Source organism: Pelodiscus sinensis, chromosome 19 (genome assembly GCF_049634645.1).
Source record: "Pelodiscus sinensis isolate JC-2024 chromosome 19, ASM4963464v1, whole genome shotgun sequence".
NCBI classification, from domain to species: Eukaryota; Metazoa; Chordata; order Testudines; family Trionychidae; genus Pelodiscus; species Pelodiscus sinensis.
Genome location: NC_134729.1, coordinates 19768675 through 19788864, shown reverse-complemented (window position 1 = coordinate 19788864; position 20190 = coordinate 19768675). Strand labels below are relative to the sequence as shown.

The 20190-nt window shown below is 61.1% G+C and overlaps 1 protein-coding gene across 6 annotated transcripts; it reads right to left on the bottom strand.

Annotated features, from left to right (window-relative positions):
• Positions 1 to 455: 455 nt before the first annotated feature.
• FKBP8 (FKBP prolyl isomerase 8) lies at positions 456 to 19980 on the bottom strand. 6 transcript variants are annotated; one of them, XM_075902901.1, is made up of 11 exons: positions 19859 to 19980; positions 15452 to 15556; positions 14836 to 14971; positions 13867 to 14194; positions 11319 to 11488; positions 10286 to 10374; positions 9578 to 9795; positions 9032 to 9204; positions 8323 to 8400; positions 2325 to 2462; positions 456 to 1659 (listed from the first exon to the last, which is right to left on the bottom strand). In XM_075902901.1, exons 4-11 carry the CDS (start codon positions 14162 to 14164, stop codon positions 1573 to 1575), a joined length of 1251 nt encoding a protein of 416 aa, XP_075759016.1. In that variant the 5' UTR covers positions 14165 to 14194; positions 14836 to 14971; positions 15452 to 15556; positions 19859 to 19980; the 3' UTR covers positions 456 to 1572. The 6 variants fall into 6 exon arrangements, with proteins under 6 accessions (XP_075759016.1, XP_075759014.1, XP_075759017.1 ...); XM_075902899.1 differs by having other exon boundaries at positions 19789 to 19867; XM_075902902.1 differs by lacking the exon at positions 14836 to 14971 and having other exon boundaries at positions 13867 to 14190.
• Between the last annotated feature and the right edge of the window lie 210 nt (positions 19981 to 20190).

Below are 20190 nucleotides of genomic sequence, written 5' to 3'. Positions count from 1 at the left end.
CGCTTTTCCGGAAAAGAGTCCCGCTCGCCATTTTCGTGATCGGGGCTTTTTTCCGGAAAAGACTACTGGGCTGTCTACACTGGCCCTTTTCCGGAACAGTGTTCCGGAATCAGGACTTATGCCCGAGCGGGAGCAGACTAGTTTTTCCGGAATAGCGGCTGATTTCGTACAGTAGAGCGTCGTTGCTTTTCCGGAAATTCAAGGGCCAGTGTAGACAGCTCGCAGCTTATTCCAGAAAAGCGGCTGATTTTCCGGAATAAGTGGCCCAGTGTAGACACAGCCGCACAGGGGAGCTCTCTGAGCCACTGCTGCCCTGGAGCCTCGGCTGCCTTTTCCTAAGCGGGGGAAGGGAGCTGTCCATCGCAGCCCCCCGGCAGACAGCAGTGCGCCCCACTGGAGAGATAAGGCCCAGGAGCCCCAGCCATCCCCCACGCCCAGCGCTGGAGGAGATGTAATTGAGACTTGTCCTTTTATTGGGGATGTTCACAGTCCGTGGGAGGGGCAGTACTTGGACTCCAGAGCTGGGCAGACAGTAGAACAGCACAGCCCCTGCTGCACAGGGGCCCAGGAGTTGGGAAATCCAGGAGCAGGGCAGGATAGAGCTACAGGCCAAGGGGAAATGCCCCCCCTCCCCCCGGAATTGCAGAGATCAAACCCCTGGAGGGGGCCCAGCTGAAACGGACACAAGATGCTTCCTTCATCCCAGTCCTGCCACAGTGCTTTGCTTGCTGGGGGGTCTCTCCTGCACCTGGGACGGTTCTTGGCCATGGCCCAATGGACCCCACCCTGTGCGCAGCCGGTGCACAAAGGCTGGGGGCAGGGTACTTGCCCTGGGTAACTCTCTCCCCCCCCCCCCATCTGCAAGAGCTCTGGGGGAGGGGCTGTGCTCTCCCACCTTCCCCCCCAGGGACAGGGCCTAGGCACCGCCGCCCTGGGACCCCGCCCAACCTTGTGCGGAGCATGGTGGCCGCTGGGGCACGAGCAGCCTTTGGAGAAGGAAAGCAGGTGGTTCCACACCAGGCTGCTGTAGCTTTGCCGCAACAGGCGGCGGTGCTCGTGATACTAGGGCACTCCAGGCTCCTTCCCCACTGCCCCCCCCCCCCAGCCCGAGGGGAGGGGGCGCTGGGGCCATGCCCTCCCCCCATAGCCACATGGAGAGAAGCTGCAACCACCCCAAGGGGCCCAGCCCTACCCCTTCTTCCCTCCCCCAGCAACAGCAGACTGGTTTCCTAGGGGGAGCCCCTCCCTGCCTGGCCCTTAGGTGGGGCAGGGGGCACTGGCTCCCCACCCATGGGAGAGGTGCTGCGGGGGAGGACGATGCCAGACCCGTGATCAATGGGTGTGGACGCCAGGCTCTTCATCCCACCTGTCAATGCCCCGCGCCGGGGTGGCAGGAGGGAGGCTGGTGTTTCTGTGATTTGCAATTGGTAGGCGAGGGGCCGGGGAGCGATGCCCGGTGCCCCGGCTCCCCGCTGGAGGGAGGGATCAGACAGTCCTCGCCAGGTAGATCCGGGGGGCAGCTGATGGGCAGGCTGGGGCACGGCCCCCCTCCATAGGCCTCTGCAGACAGCGCTAGTTCCGGGCAGCTATGACGACAGACAAGGCCACGCCGCCGAGCGCGACGGCTGTTGCACCGAAGAGCCACTTCCAGGGAATAGACTGGAGGGGAAGGAAAGAGCCCCGGGGTGTTAGACGAGGCCCAGGCAGACCCCACTGGGCTGGCTGGGGGTGCTCTAGGAGCATGCCCGCAGTAGGAGTCATTAGAACCCCCTGGGCTCTGGGGCTGGAAAACAGCAGAAGATCGTCCCCCGCCCCCCATCAGGGGCAGAGAGGCACGGCCGATTGGCCCTGGGGCCCATCTCACAGGTGGGGTCGGGAAGCTCCATCACAAGCGGGGGAGGGGGTGGGCAGGGAGCTGCTCTGGCCCAGGAGCACAAGGGCACAGCGGGGTCCAAGCGGCAGCCGGTGCCCAGCAGAGCCCTCCCCGGAAGAGGGGAATAGGGCTCCCTCTGGCTGGTGGGGGGCGCTGGCCTGAGCCATGGAGCTCAAGTGGGCTCTCCAGATCAGGAGCCACAGCGAGCAAGCGCCTCAGCTCTTGCCCTACCCCTCCCTCCAGCTGGCAGCTCCAGACTCTGCGCTGGGCCGCTCCCCGACCTGGGCTGCCTCTGTACTGACTGGGAGAGGGGAGGGACCCCGCGGCAGCCTGCTCCGCTGGCCACGTGGGCACAGGCAGTGGCAGAGAGCGAAGAGCCCTTCCAGGTCTGGGCGAGGCCCCGTCCCGTCGGCACAGCTTTCGCTTCCCGTCCCCGCCTCCCCCGACTCACCCGGGCCGACTTGTCTTTGCACGTGGCCGGGGCGCTGCCGGTGCCCGGGTTCCCCAGCATCTTCCTGTACATGGCTGTCTCCACGTTCCTCTGCTCCGCGTGTTTCTTCACCAGCTTGGAGAGCTCTGCGTGGATGGTCTGGGGGGGGGAGAGACAGCCAGGTGGCCCTGAGAAGCCAGCCCCACCTCCCCTCGCCGCAGACTGAGCAGCACGGCAGCCCTGCGAGGGCCCAGAGCCAGCAGCCCCTTGGAGCCAGGCTCAGACACTGAGGCTGCTGCAGTCAGGACTCCCTCCGGGACAACGGGAGCTGGTGCCTCCCCCTCCCCTGCCATCCAGCCCCAGTGCTGAGCAGGGGCACGTCCCTGGGGCTCCTACTACCACAGCGTCTCTTAGCTGCTCAGATGGGGCAGGCCAGGCCTCGGGCCGGGAGAGCAGCCAGGCAGCTCCCATCCTGGGGTTGGGCCCTTGCCTCTGCCGCAGCGTTCCGCCTTGGAGAGCCCCCCCGAGGGGACGACAGGGCCTCGCATGAGCTCCAGCCCTGGGGGGAGGGGGGGAGATGCCCCCATTGGGCTGGTAGTAAGGCTGGTCGTGCCTGAGGTACTAGCATCCCCCCACCTGTCCCCATCAGATCCCTCTACGAGTATGTGATTCGGCCTTGCGCCAGCAGCCAGGACAGGCCCACAGTGCCCAGCTGGGGCTGCAGGCCAGGGCCTGGACGTCCCCAGCAGAGAGGGCAGGACAACAGAAGGGTCCCAGTCCCAGCAGGTCTTGCAGCTTCTCGCCTCTGCCAGGGTGAAACTGAAGCCAGGTCATGTCAGGAGACCGAAGGCATGCGTGGGCCTGAGCTCCTGGCAGGCACTGGGCACGGCTGCCTAGCCAGGCTGGTGTTCCTGTCCAGCAGCCTCCGGTCCATTCCCCCTGGAGGTCAACGTGGTGCGTGAGTAGCCAGGGAGGCAAATGGTGCAACAGCCATCTGGCTTCATTACCCCAGCCCCTGCCTTAGGGAGGAGTCAGTGACAGGGCCCCCTGGCCACGGCAGGGAGTCGTGCGGCCAGTAGCACTTCCCCCAAGCAGGCTGCGCCCCAGATCACCACGGGGCCTCGTGGCTGGGGTGGGGTCAGCGTGGACACAGCAGTACAACCACTGCCCTGGCCCACAAGGACGGGAAGGGATCCCAGAAACCCGCACGGCCCTGGGGGCAGCTTTAGACCTTCTGCTGTCTCCAAAGCTGAGGCGCTTGCAAGCTCATCGCCCGGCCCTTGGCCCGAAGGGGGAAGAGACACCTGGCCCGAGAACACCGAGAGAACCCTCGGGGGGAGCTTTCAGGACGACAGAGCCAATCCCGCTCCGACGTCCCACTATCTCCCCCAGGCGTGGGGGTCAGGAAGAAGGGAAAGCAGCCCAGGGTTGGAGCAGGCAGGTCTAGGAGGCACTTGGATCAGCGTCGGGTGGGAGGGGGAGCAGAGGCCTGCCCGCCTCAGCCCCAGAAGGTGCACGGCCGCATGGGGCTGTGCAGGGAAGAACAAGCCGGAGGGTTGGATGGAGGCACCAGAACTAGGGATGTTAACTGAATAGTCAAGTAATCTCGTGAATGTTTATCGGTTACTCGACGATTCTATAGTCCCTGGGGGTGGGGCCGGTGGGCCGTGAGCTCTGGCCTCAATCCCAAGGAGCCGCCTGCCATTCCGTGCTGCTGAATCAGAGGCAGCAGCGTGGGGTGCCGGGCGGGAGCTGGTCCGCGAGGGGAGCTAGTTGAAAAAGCAGCAGACCTCACGGCCCGGATGCCTGTCACTCCATGCTGCTGCCTCCCCCCAGTGGCTGCTGCCACTCCTGTATAAAGGAAGACGGAGGTATGAACTCCTGGACCTGGCTTGAGCCAAAATGGAGCCAGGCTGCCTGTTCACCCGGCTCCTAATACACTTTAAATGAAGAGACCTGGACCCGGTGTGAGCCAGGACTGAGCCGGGCTGCTGGCCAGCTTGCTAGAACATTTACTGGCGGGGAGAGGGGGAAATGCATCTAGTCTATAGCATTTAACCGATAAGCAAACGCTTCTCGGTTAATCGACTGCACCGTTACATCCCTTACCAGAATCCCATCCCACGGGCTGCTTGTAGGAGATGTATTCGTCCTTTATTCGCCAAGGACCAGGGCCCTTTGTTGGGTGACCAGCTGCAGGCTGCCACACGGGCAGTGGTGCTGATTTCATAGCAAATGGGAAAGGACTTTGGGGGATTTTTAAAAGGCGGTTAAGTATCAGAGAGGTAGCCGTGTTAGTCTGAATCTGCAAAAGCAGCGAGGAGCAAAAAAAAACTTCAGGACCAGACTTCAAAGAGAAACTGCCGAGCTACAGTTCATCTTCAAGTTTGACACAATCAACTCAGGATTAAACAAAGACTGTGAATGGCTCGCTCACTACAAAAGCAGCTTCTCTTCTCTTGGAATTCACACCTCCAGGTCAGCTGCTAGAAGTGGGCCTCATCCTCCCTGATTGGATCCACCTCGTCATCTCCTGCCTGATTCTGGCCTGAATATTTATACCTGCCTCTGGAAATTTCCACTGCATGCATCGGACGAAGTGGGTCTTTGCCCACGAAAGCTTTTGCTCCAACACTTCAGTTAGTCTATAAGGTGCCACAGGATTCCTCGCCGCTTTAAAAGGAGGTTGTGACACTGCTCAAGACAAGGCACGGCAGAGAGGCGGCCGACTTTGTTGGGAGTCCCACCGGAGAGAGAGGACGGGGGAGGCACGATCCAATGGAAGTGGGACTCCAGCAGGATCGGACAAGCCCCGGCCTGTCTCTCTAGCACGGTTGCCCGGGTTCTCGAAGAAGCAGTAACAACATTCAGTAGGAGTCCAGGTACTTCGGTGATTCAGATCTGCTCCTTCCTGACCTGCATCCTTGTGAAGCCAGGCTGGATAGCCCCCAGGTGTCCCAAGAGGTGCAGGCCAGTCCCGGCACAGCCTGGCACGGAGCGTGCTGCCCTGCAGTCCTACCCTCTCGGAACCGAACGATGGTCACGCCAGGGCTCGAGAGCCACTGAGCAGCGTTTGCCCAGCCTCAGCCCCGCTCCCCGGGGTGCAGCACTGACACCCCCGCCCCCACAGCCCACGTGAGAAGAGCCGGAACAGAGCCGCGGGCAGGCAGGACCCGAACCCAGGGCCTGGAACGACTCAGGGATTTGGTTTCTGGCCTTTGTGGCTTGTGTAGTGGGGCTGCGCCCTCTGCTGGGGGAAGCGGGAGCCTTGTCCCTTCACAAGCGGCGGTGGAACGGCGCCCGGCCAGGGGCAGGGAAGAGAGTTAGCACAAGGAGCCACGTTCCTTGACATCTGCTAGAAACACGCAGGGTAAATAAGACACGGCTCATTTCAGGGCATCTGAGTTCACCGTTCCCCTGCTCAATGGCTGCTGGAGCAGCGCTGCCCGGAGCTCATGGCAGAGCGTGGACTGGGGGGGAGAGGCAAGAGGCCACACTGCTCTCCAGGCCGCCAGCTACCACAGCCCTGCCCCTTCCAGCAGCGTGGAGCCAGCCCCCTCCTCCCCTTGCCCAGGGGCCCGCAGAGACGGTCAGCTCTGCTGGGAACACCTGGGATCAGCCCCTTGCAGAGCAGCGAGGCCTCCTCAGGGCAGAACCTGCCTCCCTCCCCTCTCTGAAGCGTAAGAATCCGGAACCTCCACGTAGAGGCTGGGAAGGGAAGCAGTCGATACCGTTTGCTTGGTTTGCCCCCAGGGAAAAGCGCCTGGCTGACAGCCCCGGAGAACTGAAGGGCCAGACAGTCAGAGGTACCTGATTTGTCAGGGGAAGAGTCTACAGCTACTGGAAAGGGAAATCATAGCTCGCAAATCCATTCACGTTCTTTAAGGGGGTCGCTAGGCATGTGGACAACGGTGATCCAGTGGATGCAGGCTACGTGGACTTTCCAAAAGCCTTTGACAAGGTCCCTCGACAAGGGCTTAGGTAAAGTAAGCGAGGTAAGAGGGAAGTTCCTCTCACCAACCAGTAACGGGTAAAAAGATAGAAAACAAAAGAATAGGAACAAATGGTCAGTTTTCAGAACGGAGAGGGGTACATAACAGGGTCCCCCGCGGGGTTTGTACTGGGACCAGGGCTGTTCAACACATTAAGGAAGGCTCTGGAGAAAGACATAAGCAGTGAGGTGGCAAAATTTGCAGAGGACACAAAATTATTCAAGATCATTAAGCCCACAGCTGGCTGCGAAGTGTTACAAAGGGAATCTTCCAAAACTGGGTGACTGAGCAACAAAACGGCAGATGAAGTTCAGTGTTGATAAACGCAAAGTAACGCACATGACAAAACAATCCCAGCCGTACAGACAGTATGATGGGATCTAAGTTTGCTGTTCCCACGCGCGAGAGAGAGAGAGAGATCCATCTTGGAGTCACTGTGGACAGTTCTCTGAAAACCATCCGCTCAATGTGTGGCCCCAGTCAAAAAAAGCTAATAATCTTAGGGAAGAGATAGATAAGGCAGCAGAAAATAGAACTACATAGCTCCATTGTGTGTCCACACCTAGACTACACCGAATGCCGTGGTCACCCCATCTCAAAGAAGATGCAGTAGAAATAGCAAAGTACAAAGAAGGGCAAGAAAAATGACAAGGGGCTTGGAATGGGTCCCATATGAGGAGAGATTAAAGAGACTGGGACGGTTCAGCTGAGAAGAGAGACAGCTAACCCTCCCGTTCCATTCCCTCTGAAGCCTCTCACGTTGGCCACTGTTGTGAGACAAGACACTAGGGCCAGATGGACCATGGGTCTGACCCACTGTGGGTCCCATTCAGGCGCCTTTATGCCCCGGAGCAGGTGAAGCTAGATTCTGCAGCTCATGAAAAACAACATCCTATGCAGCACGCTGCGAGCTAATGAACACCACTTCCCTCCAGACACCTGCACCCGCTGCTCCTGGGAAATCCGACAGCCGGGAGAGGCCAGGCCTGTGCTAGACACGGACGTGCCCAGCGAAGGCTCCTATCATGCACTGATGTTTCTTCCTCTTTAATTAAGAAGTTAAGCTGCTTGGTGCCCGAGAAGCAGCCCGCATGGACATTCCTGATGCGTGGTTGGGATGTTAAGCAGCGTGTAATCGGTTACTTGTGTAGCCAACGGTTTTGTTGACTACACGCTTAATCGATAAGGGTTAGCAGAGAAAGCTCAGTCCTGGCTCGCGCCAGGCCCCTTGGTAAACCCCGCTGCGGCTCTGCATTGTGAAGGGACTCGAGTCCCAGCTCGCGCTGGGTCGCAGCATAACCCCCGGAGGGCCTCAGTTGCCTAATAATGCGGAGCGCTGACCTGCACCCAAGGGAGCCAGCCAACTGGCCTGCCTCCCAGGGACCACAGAGCAGCGCTGACCTGCTCCCAAGGGAGCCAGCCAACTGGCCTGCCTCCCAGGGACCACAGAGCAGCGCTGACCTGCACCCAAGGGAGCCAGCCAACTGGCCTGCCTCCCAGGGACCACAGAGCAGCACTGACCTGCTCCCAAGGGAGCCAGCCAACTGGCCTGCCTCCCAGGGACCACAGAGCAGCGCTGACCTGCACCCAAGGGAGCCAGCCAACTGGCCTGCCTCCCAGGGACCACAGAGCAGCGCTGACCTGCACCCAAGGGAGCCAGCCAACTGGCCTGCCTCCCAGGGACCACAGAGCAGCACTGACCTGCTCCCAAGGGAGCCAGCCAACTGGCCTGCCTCCCAGGGACCACAGAGCAGCGCTGACCTGCTCCCAAGGGAGCCAGCCAACTGACCTGCCTCCCAGGGACCACAGAGCAGCCCTGACCTGCACCCAAGGGAGCCAGCCAGCCGCCAACAAGAACACAGAGTCTCAAAGAACAGGAGTGATCACACGCGACTAGGAGCCTTGCAGCTCCAGCAGGGTAAGGCCCCAGCCGGCCGCTCACCTCCAGCCCGGCAGGAGGAAGAGACGCCGGCTAAGCCCAACGCCGCAACCCGCCCGGCAGAGCAGCAGCGGTCAGAGCAGCCTACCTTGTTCGAGGGCTCCAGCTTCAAAGCTGCCTTGAGGAGGGGGATGGCCTCGCCGTACTCCCCTTGCTGCGCCAGCACCTGGAAGCCAAGCCACAAGCTGAGCAGAGGCCCCCAGCGGACAAGTCAGAGGCTGGGGGCACTGTCTGACACACCCACGGTCAGGGGTGACAGCTGAGGAGAGGCCTACTGGCCATGTGACTCCTCCCCATGCCACCCCTAACCTGGGGGAGAGCCAGGACAACCCCTCCTCCGCACCAGGCCCCACCTCCCCCCAGCAATGCACCCGGGGGGACGACCAGGTGTCTGGCCTTGGCAGCAGTGGCTGGGCCCCGCTGCACTCACCAGCAGTGGCAGAGAGCAAAACGAGCAACCTGGCCCCCCGCCACATCGCTCCGTTTCCCGCTGGTCCTGTGCCCTCCCCGGAGCGGGAGGCCGGGAGTCAAGGGAGCAGAGCAAAGCACATTGCTCCGCTCTGCCCTGCCAGCGACAGCGGCATGGAGGGAACGAGGACGATACCCAACCCCCGCTGTCAGTGCCAAGTCCCCTCTGAGGCTCTGTCCCCGCCGGCTGCTGACTCCTTGCCCCTCCTGCCCAAGGCACTGGGGGGACACGTTTCCCCCCCCCCCCCGCCGGGCGCACATCACCCCTGCCGGCTGTCAAGGGAAGCAGGGGCCTCATGCAGCACAGCCCCGCCCCCCTCCCTCCTTACCTTCCCCTTGCGGAAGAGGGCCTTGATGTTTTCCGGCTGGTGCTCCAGGACCAGGGTGCAGGATCTCAGGGCTGCCTCATAGTGGTCCAACTTGAGCTGCGAGGCTGCCAGGTTGTTGAGACATTTCACCTTCACTTCCAGCAGCTCGGCCTCCTCCTCCGGGCTGAAGTCGACTGGAGAGACCCCGGAGCAGAGTTACCCTGGAGTACAGCACTTGCCAGCCCTGCTCGAGGCCCCGGGAGCCGACGACCCTCCCCTCCTATCCCCCAAGCCATGGAGGAGACTAGACCTCACCTGGGCCAGCCACAGAGCGGGAAGGGGACCCCAGGAAGCTGCTGCTGGGTAGGACACACAGCAGGGTGGCCCGGCTCTCAAGGTGCTGGTATCACTGCCCAGAGAGCGGAGGACGGGGCAGGCGTGTAGTGGAGGAAGCAGGCTGCAAAGCCACCCAACGCTGCTTCCCCAAACATCTCCCCCGGTGCCAGAGCAGGGCCCGGGGCACCCCTGGCCTCCACGAGGAGGCGCTGCCGGGGGCGGGGCAGGTACCTTTGGAGCTGGAGTCGATGGCCTTCAGGGCAATGTCGTAGGAGTTGATGGCCAGCACGTAGTCCGCCTGCTGGTAGTAGAAGTTCCCGCGCTCCCGCTTGCGATTGGCCAGCTGGATTTTCTCCCGCCCGCTAAGGAGCTCCAGGTCGGGAGCACCCTGCGCGGCCAGCAGCTCCACTTCCAGGGTGAGGGTGGCGTGGGGCGGGATGTCGGGGCGCCTGCGCAGGAGCGAGGAGACAGGGTGGCACCGCTGGCGGGGGAAGAGCAGGCCCGGCGGAGGCAGCGGCAGCAGCCCCTCGGGCCAGCGAAGCAGCTCCAAAGCAGGCTCGCACGCTGCTCCGGCGCCACCCTGCTCCGGCTACTGGCCCTCACCACCCACTGCGTGCCGGGGAAAGGGGCCGGCTGGTGTACGCGAGGCTGCCAGCTGAGCCTCACTCCTGCCCTGGAGAAACCCCACCGGGACAGTGGGGCCCGCCGACACCTGGGCTTATTGACTGGGACTGCGGCTAGGTGGCCAACTGGGCTGGGGACACAATGAGGACCAAGCCCAACACTTCATCTCGCTCTCCCCCAGGCAGAGGCTCCAGCCTTCGGCCTCAGCGCTGCAGGCCAGGGGGCTGCCCCCAGGGAGTCTCCTCCCCAAGGATCCTTCCCCACTTTCATCCGGCTACAACTACGCTCCCGGCAGGGCTCCGGGACCCCACTCACCTGCCCTGCGGGCCGTAGCAGTACTTGGCATCCGACACGATCAAGGCGGTTTCTCCCATTTCCAGCAGCTGCGCGCACAGGTCTAGGGCCTGCAGGCACCCAGAGCGGAGAGGGAGGTCAGCCGAGGGCCCTCGCCACATGGATTCCAATCCCAGAGCCAGACTCGGGCTCCTGCCGCATGGGCAGTGGGGCCGTGCTGCCGGACAGGGCACCCGAGCAGCACAGGAGCAGCTCGCAGTGGCCGTCGGGCCACCAGGCAAACCAGAGGGAGCACAGCACAATGCAGGGACAGAGCAGGGGGTCCCAGTACTTAGAGTGCCGGTCAGTCAGGGAGCTCTGCTGCCCAGGCAGGTGAAGAAAGCTCTGACAGGGTTCCCTGTCCCGCCTCCTCTCTCCCCCCGAGTTCTTACAGCAGGGGTGGGGGGACCTTGTCTGGGTGAGGGCCACTGACCCACAGGAAACCTAACAGATATTGTGCACACCAGCCCTGCGGTGAGGCAGTGGAGGGGGTTGCAACACCAGCGTGGGCTCCCCAGTGCTGGGGGAGGGGGACTATGAGTCTCAGAGGCCGGATCTAGGCAAGCCAGGGGCCGCATCTGGCCCCCAGACCTGAGGTTCCCTCCCCCGTCTTAGAGAACGAGGCCCACTGCCAATCTACAGAGCCACGCTGCAGCTGGGCCTAAGATGCGGCAGAGGGCAAGGCTCAGAGGCAAGAAACAGCCTGTCTCAGAGAAGAAATTCCCTTGATCGCTCCCCCCCGACTCCCCAGCACTGCTCCATACACAGGTGTGAGAGCTTCCCCGGAGCACCAGGCATCTGCAGTCACCGGGGGCAGAGAGGATGCTGGGACCGGAGGAAGCAGCAATCCGACCCACACCAGACCAACCCAAACATTCTTGCATTCGCGAACCAGGCTTTGCAAGCAGGCCGGGCTCCACCAGCCCAGTTAGCCGCTGTGCCGAGTTTCTGCTCCTCCCCCACCCCAAACACCTCCAGCACCTGGGCACAGGGCCCTCAGCCCCCTCGTCCCTACCTGCATGACATCACAGTCTCCCACGGTGAAGGAGAGGCTGGGATTCTCCTCCACCACGTGGCCGTCCTCCAGCATCACCTTGAGGCGAACGGTGACATCCTGGCCTTTGCGTGGCCGGCTCTCCACGCCGTGACCTGGCACCAGGGTCTTTTTCCTGAGCAAGCCACTGCCTGCGCAGACAGACGGAAGCAGGAGCACCACACAACACAAGGAGAGAGGAAGGCTGTTTTAGTTCATGCTGTCCCTGGCCTCTTGGGTTTACAGCTAGAGAGCAGCAGCCAGGATGGTACGTTCCCACTAGGGGCCGGATGCCACGCTCTTGTTTCATGTTGACAAGAACGTGATGGCCCTGAAGAGTCCTGGATTCACAGCCTTGGGGACTGAAGGCTCTTTGGGGCAGAGGCCGGGTCTCGCTCAACGTTTTGTAGGTTGGCAGGCTAGAAAGGCCTGTTGTGATCAGTCAGTCTGACCTCCTGGATTACAGACACCAGAATCCTGCCCTTTGTTCATTCTAGACTCACTCTTTATATTGAGCCCTTGGGACAATTTACCGAGGGATTCTCTCTCGCTGCCCCGTTTTACATTAAGACTGACTGTTTCTCTAACCGATCTGCTCTAGGAACTATTGACGGCAGGTCACTGGCCTATGCTTCACAAGGGGTCCGACTAGATCCGCAATAGGCAACCTCAGCCAGCGTTTCTCAACCTTTTTTATAAAGTACCCCCTTTAAAAAAAAAAAAAGTACCCTCAGTACCCACAGTTTGCAGACACACAACATTTTTGTCGACCATTGCAACACATTTGTTTAAACAAGTTAATTGTAGCCGGTCGGGCGACGACATTTTTGGGTGTAAAAAGTACAAAAATAATCAAGCGCTGTAAAACGTAAAACAAAAATTCAGTTTTCTCTAAATTTCAGCGTGTTGCTGTGCCCCCCAGACTTTGCTCAAGTATCCCTAAGGGTTGGAGTAGCACTGGTTGAGAAACTCTGACCTAGGCTGCTGGGGGGTCCGCCTCCCTCTCAGGGGGCTGCAAGATTGGTGTAACCAAGTCGGGCTCCCGGGAGAGGGCCGTTTTGCCCCCTGTGCTTGCTAACCTAGGATTTGTGGGCGGTGCCGACTGAACCGTGGCAGCGCTTGGATTGGATGCCGATTCTCCCGGTCAGTGTGCCCTCACCTCACGTGCCCTGGCTTTACATGCGTGTTGCTTTAGTGACACTGGTAGCAAAAAAAAAAAAAAAAAACCTACAAGGACAGAAACTAGCAGGATCTGGCAACCCTGTGCATGAGATGTCTCGTGGGCTACACACAGGCCTCGTCTATACTAAACCAGAAAGGTCGGCTTAAGGTACACAACCCCGGCTAGGCAAAATGCACAGCTGGAGTCAGCTTACCTGACGCCGAGCCACGGCAGCATCCACACAGCGGGAGGCCAACAGGAGCAAACACCCGTCAGCTTCCCTTAGACGTCACAGAAAGAGGACTATCGGTGGGGGCTGCCCTTAGCGTTGGATTTACGGATCTATACTAAACCCGCTAAATGAAATGCTAGATCGACCTCTGGGGAACCCATCTTCTTGTAAGAATAGACGTGCCCATAGAACCCTAATGGGCCATGCAGGTGGCAGGTTGCCACTGGACTAATGAAGACAATGGACGTTTCTGGCCTTGGGAATCTAGGAACCTTTCAGAAAAATCTTCCAATCTTGATTTGCAAATCACCAGCGATCGAGGAACTCCTCCCCTCCCCCACCTCGGTCAACGAGTTAATGACTCTGGTTGCTCAAAACATGCGGCTTATTTGCAGTTAACTTGTCTAGCTTCAACTTCCAGCCACTGGGCTGCGTTACGTCGTCCCCTTGCCTGCTGCAGCGAAGAGCCCATCGCTACATGCTCGTTTCGCAGGTAGGGACTTAGACTGGCCAGGTCATTCCTTAACCTTCTCTTTGTTCAGCTCGGCCGACCGAGCGCCGAGTCCCTCATGGAGAGGCACAGCGCCCAACCCTTTCCTCGTTCTCAACGCCCTACCGCGTATCAACGTCCTCCTCGAACCGCGGCACCGCGGCTGGACGCAGGATTCCAGCCGCCGTCGCGCCAGAGCCTAGCGCAGAGGTAAGACCCTCGCTGCTCCACGTGGTGCCTTTTGACCAGCGGATTAGCCGCCAGTCCCCAGATCTTTTTCTCCTTGAAGAGCACTCGTGCCTTCCGAATGCTGCAGCGATCCAAGCCGACAGCCTACGCACCGAGGAGGGCTGGGCCAAACCCCATTAAATGAGCGCACACCTGAGTCGCAGGAGATGCTGTCATCAAACAGCAGTGACAGGCTGCTTGCTAAGCTGGGTACAGACTGGTGGGCCAGTGGCCAAAGACTCCATAGCGAGGCATCTGCCACACCCTCGGGCCCCCCTTCCCACACCCCCGTGGCATCTCCAGAACTGCTGCCGGGGGCACATAGGATCCCGGACTGCAGCCTGCTTGCCCTCGCTGGGAGGCAGGGAGAAAGGGAACAACAGGAAACAGCACGGCACCTACATGCACAGGATCTTACCCAAAACATCAAGCCACTCATCAGCTGCCAGGGGCATCTTGGAGGCCTCCTCAGGGGTTTGCTCTGATCCGGGCGTTTGGGCATCATCTCTGGCTGGTGTGGCCTTTTCTGGCCCGATATCCTCCAAAGGGGGGAGCTCGCTCAAGTCGTCGTCATCCTCCTCATCTAGGACTTCAAAGTCCTCTCCGCTGTCCAGCATGGAAGCGCTGGCCTCGGCGAGGCCTGGTGAGCCGAGATCCAGGCTGGCACCTGCCCAGTCAGGGGAGCCATCCGCCGGCTCCTCCCCTCCTGAAGCCATCGCAGAGAGGCGAGGTGAGGATCACACTGGCTAGGAAGCAAAGACAGAAGAGGATGTTTTGTTTGGTGGTTTCTCCCCTGGCGGAGGAAGGGAAGTTAAGAAGAGCAACAGTTTAGAGTCAAGAGGCGCCTTGCAATTGGGGATGTAAAATCCCGATCAACCAGGTAACCGGCTAAACGTTAGGTTAACCGAACATAGAATCATAGAATCATAGGACTGGAAGGGACCTCGAGAGGTCATCGAGTCCAGCCCCCCGCCCTCAAGGCAGGACCAAGCTCCGTCTACACCATCCCTGACAGATGTCTATCTAACCTGTTCTTAAATATCTCCAGACAGGGAGATTCCACCACCTCCCTTGGCAATTTATGTAATCGCTTAACCGACTAAAAGTGGGATCCGGGAGGGAGACTGCTCCAGCCCGGCTAAATCAGCCCCCCACCCACAGGGCTCCCGCTTCCAGTCCCCGCACGGGGGCTGGGGCTGCTATTGGCTCCTGGTTCCCAGCCCGATGGAGCAGCCCCTGTCCGTGGTGAGCCTGGGCCTGTTGCAGACAGAGGCTGCTGTGGACAAGAGCAGCCTCCTGCCCATGGCAGGAAGGAAGTTGCATCAGTCCGTTCGGGTTACCGGTGAACCAGAACCAATAGACATGACCCATTTAGGGTGCTGCTTACCGGTTACCCTTTCACATCCCTATTTGCAACAGGATCTAGCAATCCAGTCCAGCATTCTGCCCCGGCCACAGGGAAGGTTCCACTCACACTCTGATACACAGCAATTGGAACTCAGCAACTGACAGGTTCCAGGACCCTGAAGGACCCCAAGAGGGATGCAAATGAAGTGGAATCAAGCACCTGAAATTGCTATGCCCAAGCTGAATCACGGGGGGGGGGGCACATTTTGCCTGATGCTCCCCATCCAGGCAGGTGCCTGAACTCCGGGTGCAAACGAACAGGCTCTGTGGTAACTTGCAGCTGCCTCCGGTCTGCCACGAGCTTCTCCCACGGCTCCCAAAACCAGAAGCCCATCGTAGAAGAGCTCCTCTGAAGCTGATCCCAGGATCGCTGCGACCACACATTTCCCTACCTGGTTTCCATTTATCGCAAGACGTACTCGTGGAAAGAGCCAAGCTCTGCGGGGAGACTAAGTTCATAGGCAGGGCAGAGCCTAATTGGCAGAGGGAAAATATTTCCTGGATACAGACTGTACAGCCAGGCAGGTGAGTCTCTAGGCTGACCAACACCCTCCAGTGGAGACTACCCCAACACTGGAGGAGTTGGCGGCTGTTACCTCTTGGCTGGGCTGCACCCTCAGGCTGTCGGTCTTCAGTCCAGGGGACAGTTCCGTACGCCCAGCTGCTCGGAGAGAGGTGTCATTCCTCTTTTCCAAGGAATCCTACAAACAAACAAACAAAGCTTGCGGATGCTCTTGCAGATCCAAAATCCCCCACCTCTCCTGTTGGGGGGAGTGTGGATCAGATACCAGAGGCACCCATCTACCGCGTACTGCTTTAGCGCCAAGTCTTGTGAAATCATCACTGGGAAGAGATGAGGGAGTGAGGCCCAAGGCAGCAGATTGTGTCAACCCAGCTTCCCAGCCTGGCCTCACGCTCAGACAGCAGAGGACAAGCCAAGGCCTCAAAGGGAAACAACAGGAATCCGGTGTCTCCACCGCAGAGTCCACCTCCGGGTACGGCAGGGAGCTCTCCCAGCAACAAGGGACGCTTGTTCACAGCAAGAGCTCGGTCTCCAGGCAAACGCCATTCACAGCGAGCTGTTTGTTACACACGAAGTGCCACAAGCAGCATGCTGAGGAAAAGGCACCTGCTGCTCTCAGCAAACACACCAACGGATCAGCTCCCAACCAGGGCAGGAGAGCCAGGCCTCTAGCCAGCTCGCAGGCAGAAGAGAAACACACACACACACACACACACACACACACACACCCCACTAGCATCAGGCGACGCGAACCCAGCTTCACAGAGGATACAGGAGAGCTCGGCACTCGTCAGTCTGGGCGGAGCAGGCAGAGCATGTAAGAGAACAGGTTTGGGATGGACAGGAAGAGACTGGTCTGGTGACAGAGCTCAGGTGCTGTGGCATTCTCCTCCGGTGTAGGTGTCAGTCTTGCTGCCAGCTAATTACAGGAGCGAAACCAACGCTGGTCTCGGACACCACCCCAAGACAACAAGAGTCATGACCTACACTTGGGACTGGAGATGGAGGCAAACAACTGTGGGAGCCGGGATCTGCAGCCACAGAGGAACCATGAGCAGAGTCCGTAGCTCGAACACCCAGCTGAGAGCTGTAGCACCATGCCAGGCACCGTGCATTAAGCTCCAAGGCCTAACGCAAAACATCATGCGATAGGATACAGCTCCGAACAGTCTGCCCACCCGCCCTGAGAGCTAGGCTTGCTGGAGAGCATCCTACTCCCCATCTGGGCCCTTCTAGCCTCCTGGCTAACGCACCATCATGTGCCAGACACCAGTGCCTGGATCTGGCTGTTCTAAAGCAAACAGCCATTTGTATGCACTGTGGCAGGGGGTTCTCGAAATGAGATTGTGGGATCCCTCAGGGAGTTGCAAGGGGGTTACATGGGGGGGGCACGAGCTATCAGCCCCAAGATCCCATTAAATTGCCCTCCCGCTGTTTTTAACTCATTGGCTATGGAGACACAGGGGTCCAATATGCCCAAGACACTTTTCCACCACATATGGCTTGAGTCAATTTATCTTGGCCTTATCCACGGTCCACCCCCTCTTTCGCAGACTGTTTCCTGCTGGGCTTTGCCTAGCTCAATGCAAGTCCCTGCATAGCTACAAGGGCTGCAGTTGGAGCAGAAGGCTGGGACACCGCAGGGAAACACCCCCCCCCAGCTGGGACACTTGGCATCAGCTCCCTAAACAAGCAGCAAGCCAGAGGCTGTAGGCACCATGGCTGGAGGGATAAAGGGTGCTCAGATGGTAAGGTGGTGGGGCAGGTTCCCGCGTGGCCTAGGGCGCTTGCCTGGGAAGGATGGGGTTGTGGGTTCTAATCCCAGGTTGGGTGGGTCAAAACCAGTCGGTCCTGGGGCTGGAGGGATAAAGGGTGCTCAGATGGTAAGGTGGTGGGGCAGGTTCCCGCGTGGCCTAGGGCGCTTGCCTGGGAAGGATGGGGTTGTGGGTTCTAATCCCAGGTTGGGTGGGTCAAAACCAGTCCGTCCTGGGGCTGGAGGGATAAAGGGCGCCCTGACAGTAAGGTGGTGGGGCAGGTTCCTGCATGGCCTAGGGGATAGGGCACTCGCCTGGGAAGGATGGGGTCATGGGTTCTAATCATAGGTCAGGCCCTCCCCAGGATAAACATACAAGCCCTTTAACAGACAGCACCCTATCGACCCACTCTCACTTTCCTGACCAAACCCCCCTGCCAGCCACAAGCCAGCTGCCAAAGGGGCATTCAAAGTAAAGACCCCAGCCAAGAACACACCATGGATGGGCACCGCCCAGGCAAAGCCCATCCAGAAACATGAGCCCTCCTGTCTTCCAAAAGGCAACTTGATTCGGTCAGCCCCACACCACTCACAAAACTGCTGGGGTTTGCATGACAGCATTTCAGGAAATGTGTCACATTTGCCCTGGTACATCCTTCAATTAGCGAGCAACACAAAGCATCCATGTAGGCACCCGTAGGAGCTGTGACCCAGCTAACAAGCCCAAGCAGAAGCACCAGTATCATCCCCTCCAGCAGTTGCCCTTTTCAGACCCTGCCTCCCAGCAGGCGCCACCCACAGAAAAAAGGCTTCAGGCCATCAACACCTGCCTTAACAGGAGCTTGCCAGTAAAAAGGTGAGGGCAAGATGGGACCTGGAACGCTTCAGCTGCCCCCAAACCCAGGGAGTAGTAAGTGATGCCCCCCCACTCTCAACAGGTGCCATAGAGGAACTGCCCCTTTAGAACCATCCCCCTCCTCACAGTCTTTCCAGCGGAGGCCACAGCGCCTTACATAACTCATGAGTGCTCCCCCCCCACTTTTCCCACCCTGGAGCTATGGTTCTGTGGTGCACTCAGCCCCAGACGGCTGGGGAAAGAACCAGTCTGCTGTACCCAGTGCAACAGGCATCCCTGCCTTTCACCGGTGCCGCATTACCCACCCCTCACACCCATATCGCAACAGGGCCGTCCCTTGACCCGGGCTAGCCAAGGAGACAGAAGCTCTCTGGCAGGCCCACCGCCTCCACACTCATTTCAATTTGGCACTGCCAGGCAGGGACCGACCACAGCCTGACACCTCTGGGCCACAGGCTCGTGGCTCCCAGCCGGAGGCAGGGAAGCAGCGAGAGAAGGGGCCAGTACACTGTGGGGCACATGAACCCACAGAGCCCAGCCCCAGCAGTGGGAGGGCCCCGCTCCCCCCTAGACCTTGGCTGACTGCGAGCTGGGTCCAGCACGACAAGCCCCGCACAGCCCACTAAGGGGGTGTGTGTCACAAGCCGAGTCCAGTTTCCCCACAAATGGTCCCCAGCCAGTGCTCACCTAGCCACCCCCCAGCCTTGGCACCCCCCTCACCGGAAGCCTCTCACCCCCACCTCCCCCCTTCCCCAGCCCCCCTCCCCAGGCCCCTCTCACTCCCCTACCCCCCTTCCCCAGCCCCCATCCTCCCCGGGCCCCTCTCACCCCTGCCCCCCCTCCCCAGGCTCCTCTCACCCCCCGGCCCCTCTCACCCCCCCCAGCCCCCCTCCTCCCCGGGCCCCTCTCACCCTCCTGCCCCCCCTCCCCGGGCCCCTCTCACCCCCCAGCCCCTCCTCCCCCTGCCCCCCCACCCCCCCAGCCCCCCTCCTCCCCGGGCCCCTCTCGCCCCCCCAGCCCCCCTCCTCCCCGGGCCCCTCTCACCCCCCCTGCCCCTCTCACCCCCCCAACCCCCCTCCTCCCCGGGCCCCTCTCACCCTCCTGCCCCCCCTCCCCGGGCCCCTCTCACCCCCCTGCCCCTCCTCCCCCGGGCCCCTCTCACCCCCCCAGCCCCCCTCCTCCCCGGGCCCCTCTCACCCTCCTGCCCCCCCTCCCCGGGCCCCTCTCACCCCCCCAGCCCCCCCTCCTCCCCGGGCCCCTCTCACCCCCCCTGCCCCTCCTCCCCCAGCCCCCCTCCTCCCCGGGCCCCTCTCACCCCCCCAGCCCCCCTCCTCCCTGGGCTCCTCTCACCCCCCCTGCCCCTCTCACCCCCCTGCCCCCCTCCTCCCCGGGCTCCTCTCACCCCCCTGCCCCTCTCACCCCCCCAGCCCCCCTTCCTCCCCGGGCCCCCCTCACCCCCCCAGCCCCCCTCCTCCCCGGGCCCCTCTCACCCCCCCAGCCCCCCTCCTCCCCGGGCCCCTCTCACCCCCCTGCCCCCCTCCTCCCCGGGCCCCTCTCACCCCCCTGCCCCTCTCACCCCCCCAGCCCCCCTTCCTCCCCGGGCCCCTCTCACCCCCTGCCCCCCTCCTCCCCGGGCCCCTCTCACCCCCCTGCCCCTCTCACCCCCCCAGCCCCCCCTCCTCCCCCTGCCCCTCTCACCCCCCCAGCCCCTCTCACCCCCCTCCTCCCCGGGCCCCTCTCACCCCTCCAGCCCCCTCTCACCCCACTGCCCCCCCTTCCCCAACCCCCGCCCCAGCGGCACCTGGCTGGCGCCCCCAGCAGCAGACCCCACGCCCGGGGCCTCTTCCGCGAGCAGCGCCCCCAGCACCCACCTGGCCTGTGGCCTCCGGGATCAGCTGCTGTAGCCCCGCCCCCAGCTCTCATTGGCTCCGCGGCGCGGGGAAGGCCGTCGCTACTGGCTGGCTGCAGCGCCCGTCCCGCCTGGATCGGCCTTTGCCCGGCGCCTTCTTAAAGGGGCCGCGGCGCGGGGCTGGGGGAGGGACCTGCATGGCCATAGAGAAGGACAGCCAGCGGGTCCCAGCATGCACCGCTGCATCCCTGCTCTCAGCATGCACCGCTGCACCCCAACTCTGGGACCTGGTAAGTCCCAGCATGCACCACTGCATCCCTGCTCTCAGCATGCACCGCTGCACCCCAACTCTGG

Excerpts from the sequence above, each read along its gene's own strand:
- FKBP8 (XM_075902901.1), bottom strand. The coding sequence starts at position 14,164 with ATGGCTTCAGGAGGGGAGGAGCCGGCGGATGGCTCCCCTGACTGGGCA. Across the intron at positions 8,401-9,031 it reads CCCTCTTCCGCAAGGGGAAG|GTGCTGGCGCAGCAAGGGGA; the intron begins GTAAGGAGGGAG and ends CTTGGCTTCCAG. Across the intron at positions 2,463-8,322 it reads AGCTGGAGCCCTCGAACAAG|ACCATCCACGCAGAGCTCTC; the intron begins GTAGGCTGCTCT and ends TCCCCCCCCCAG.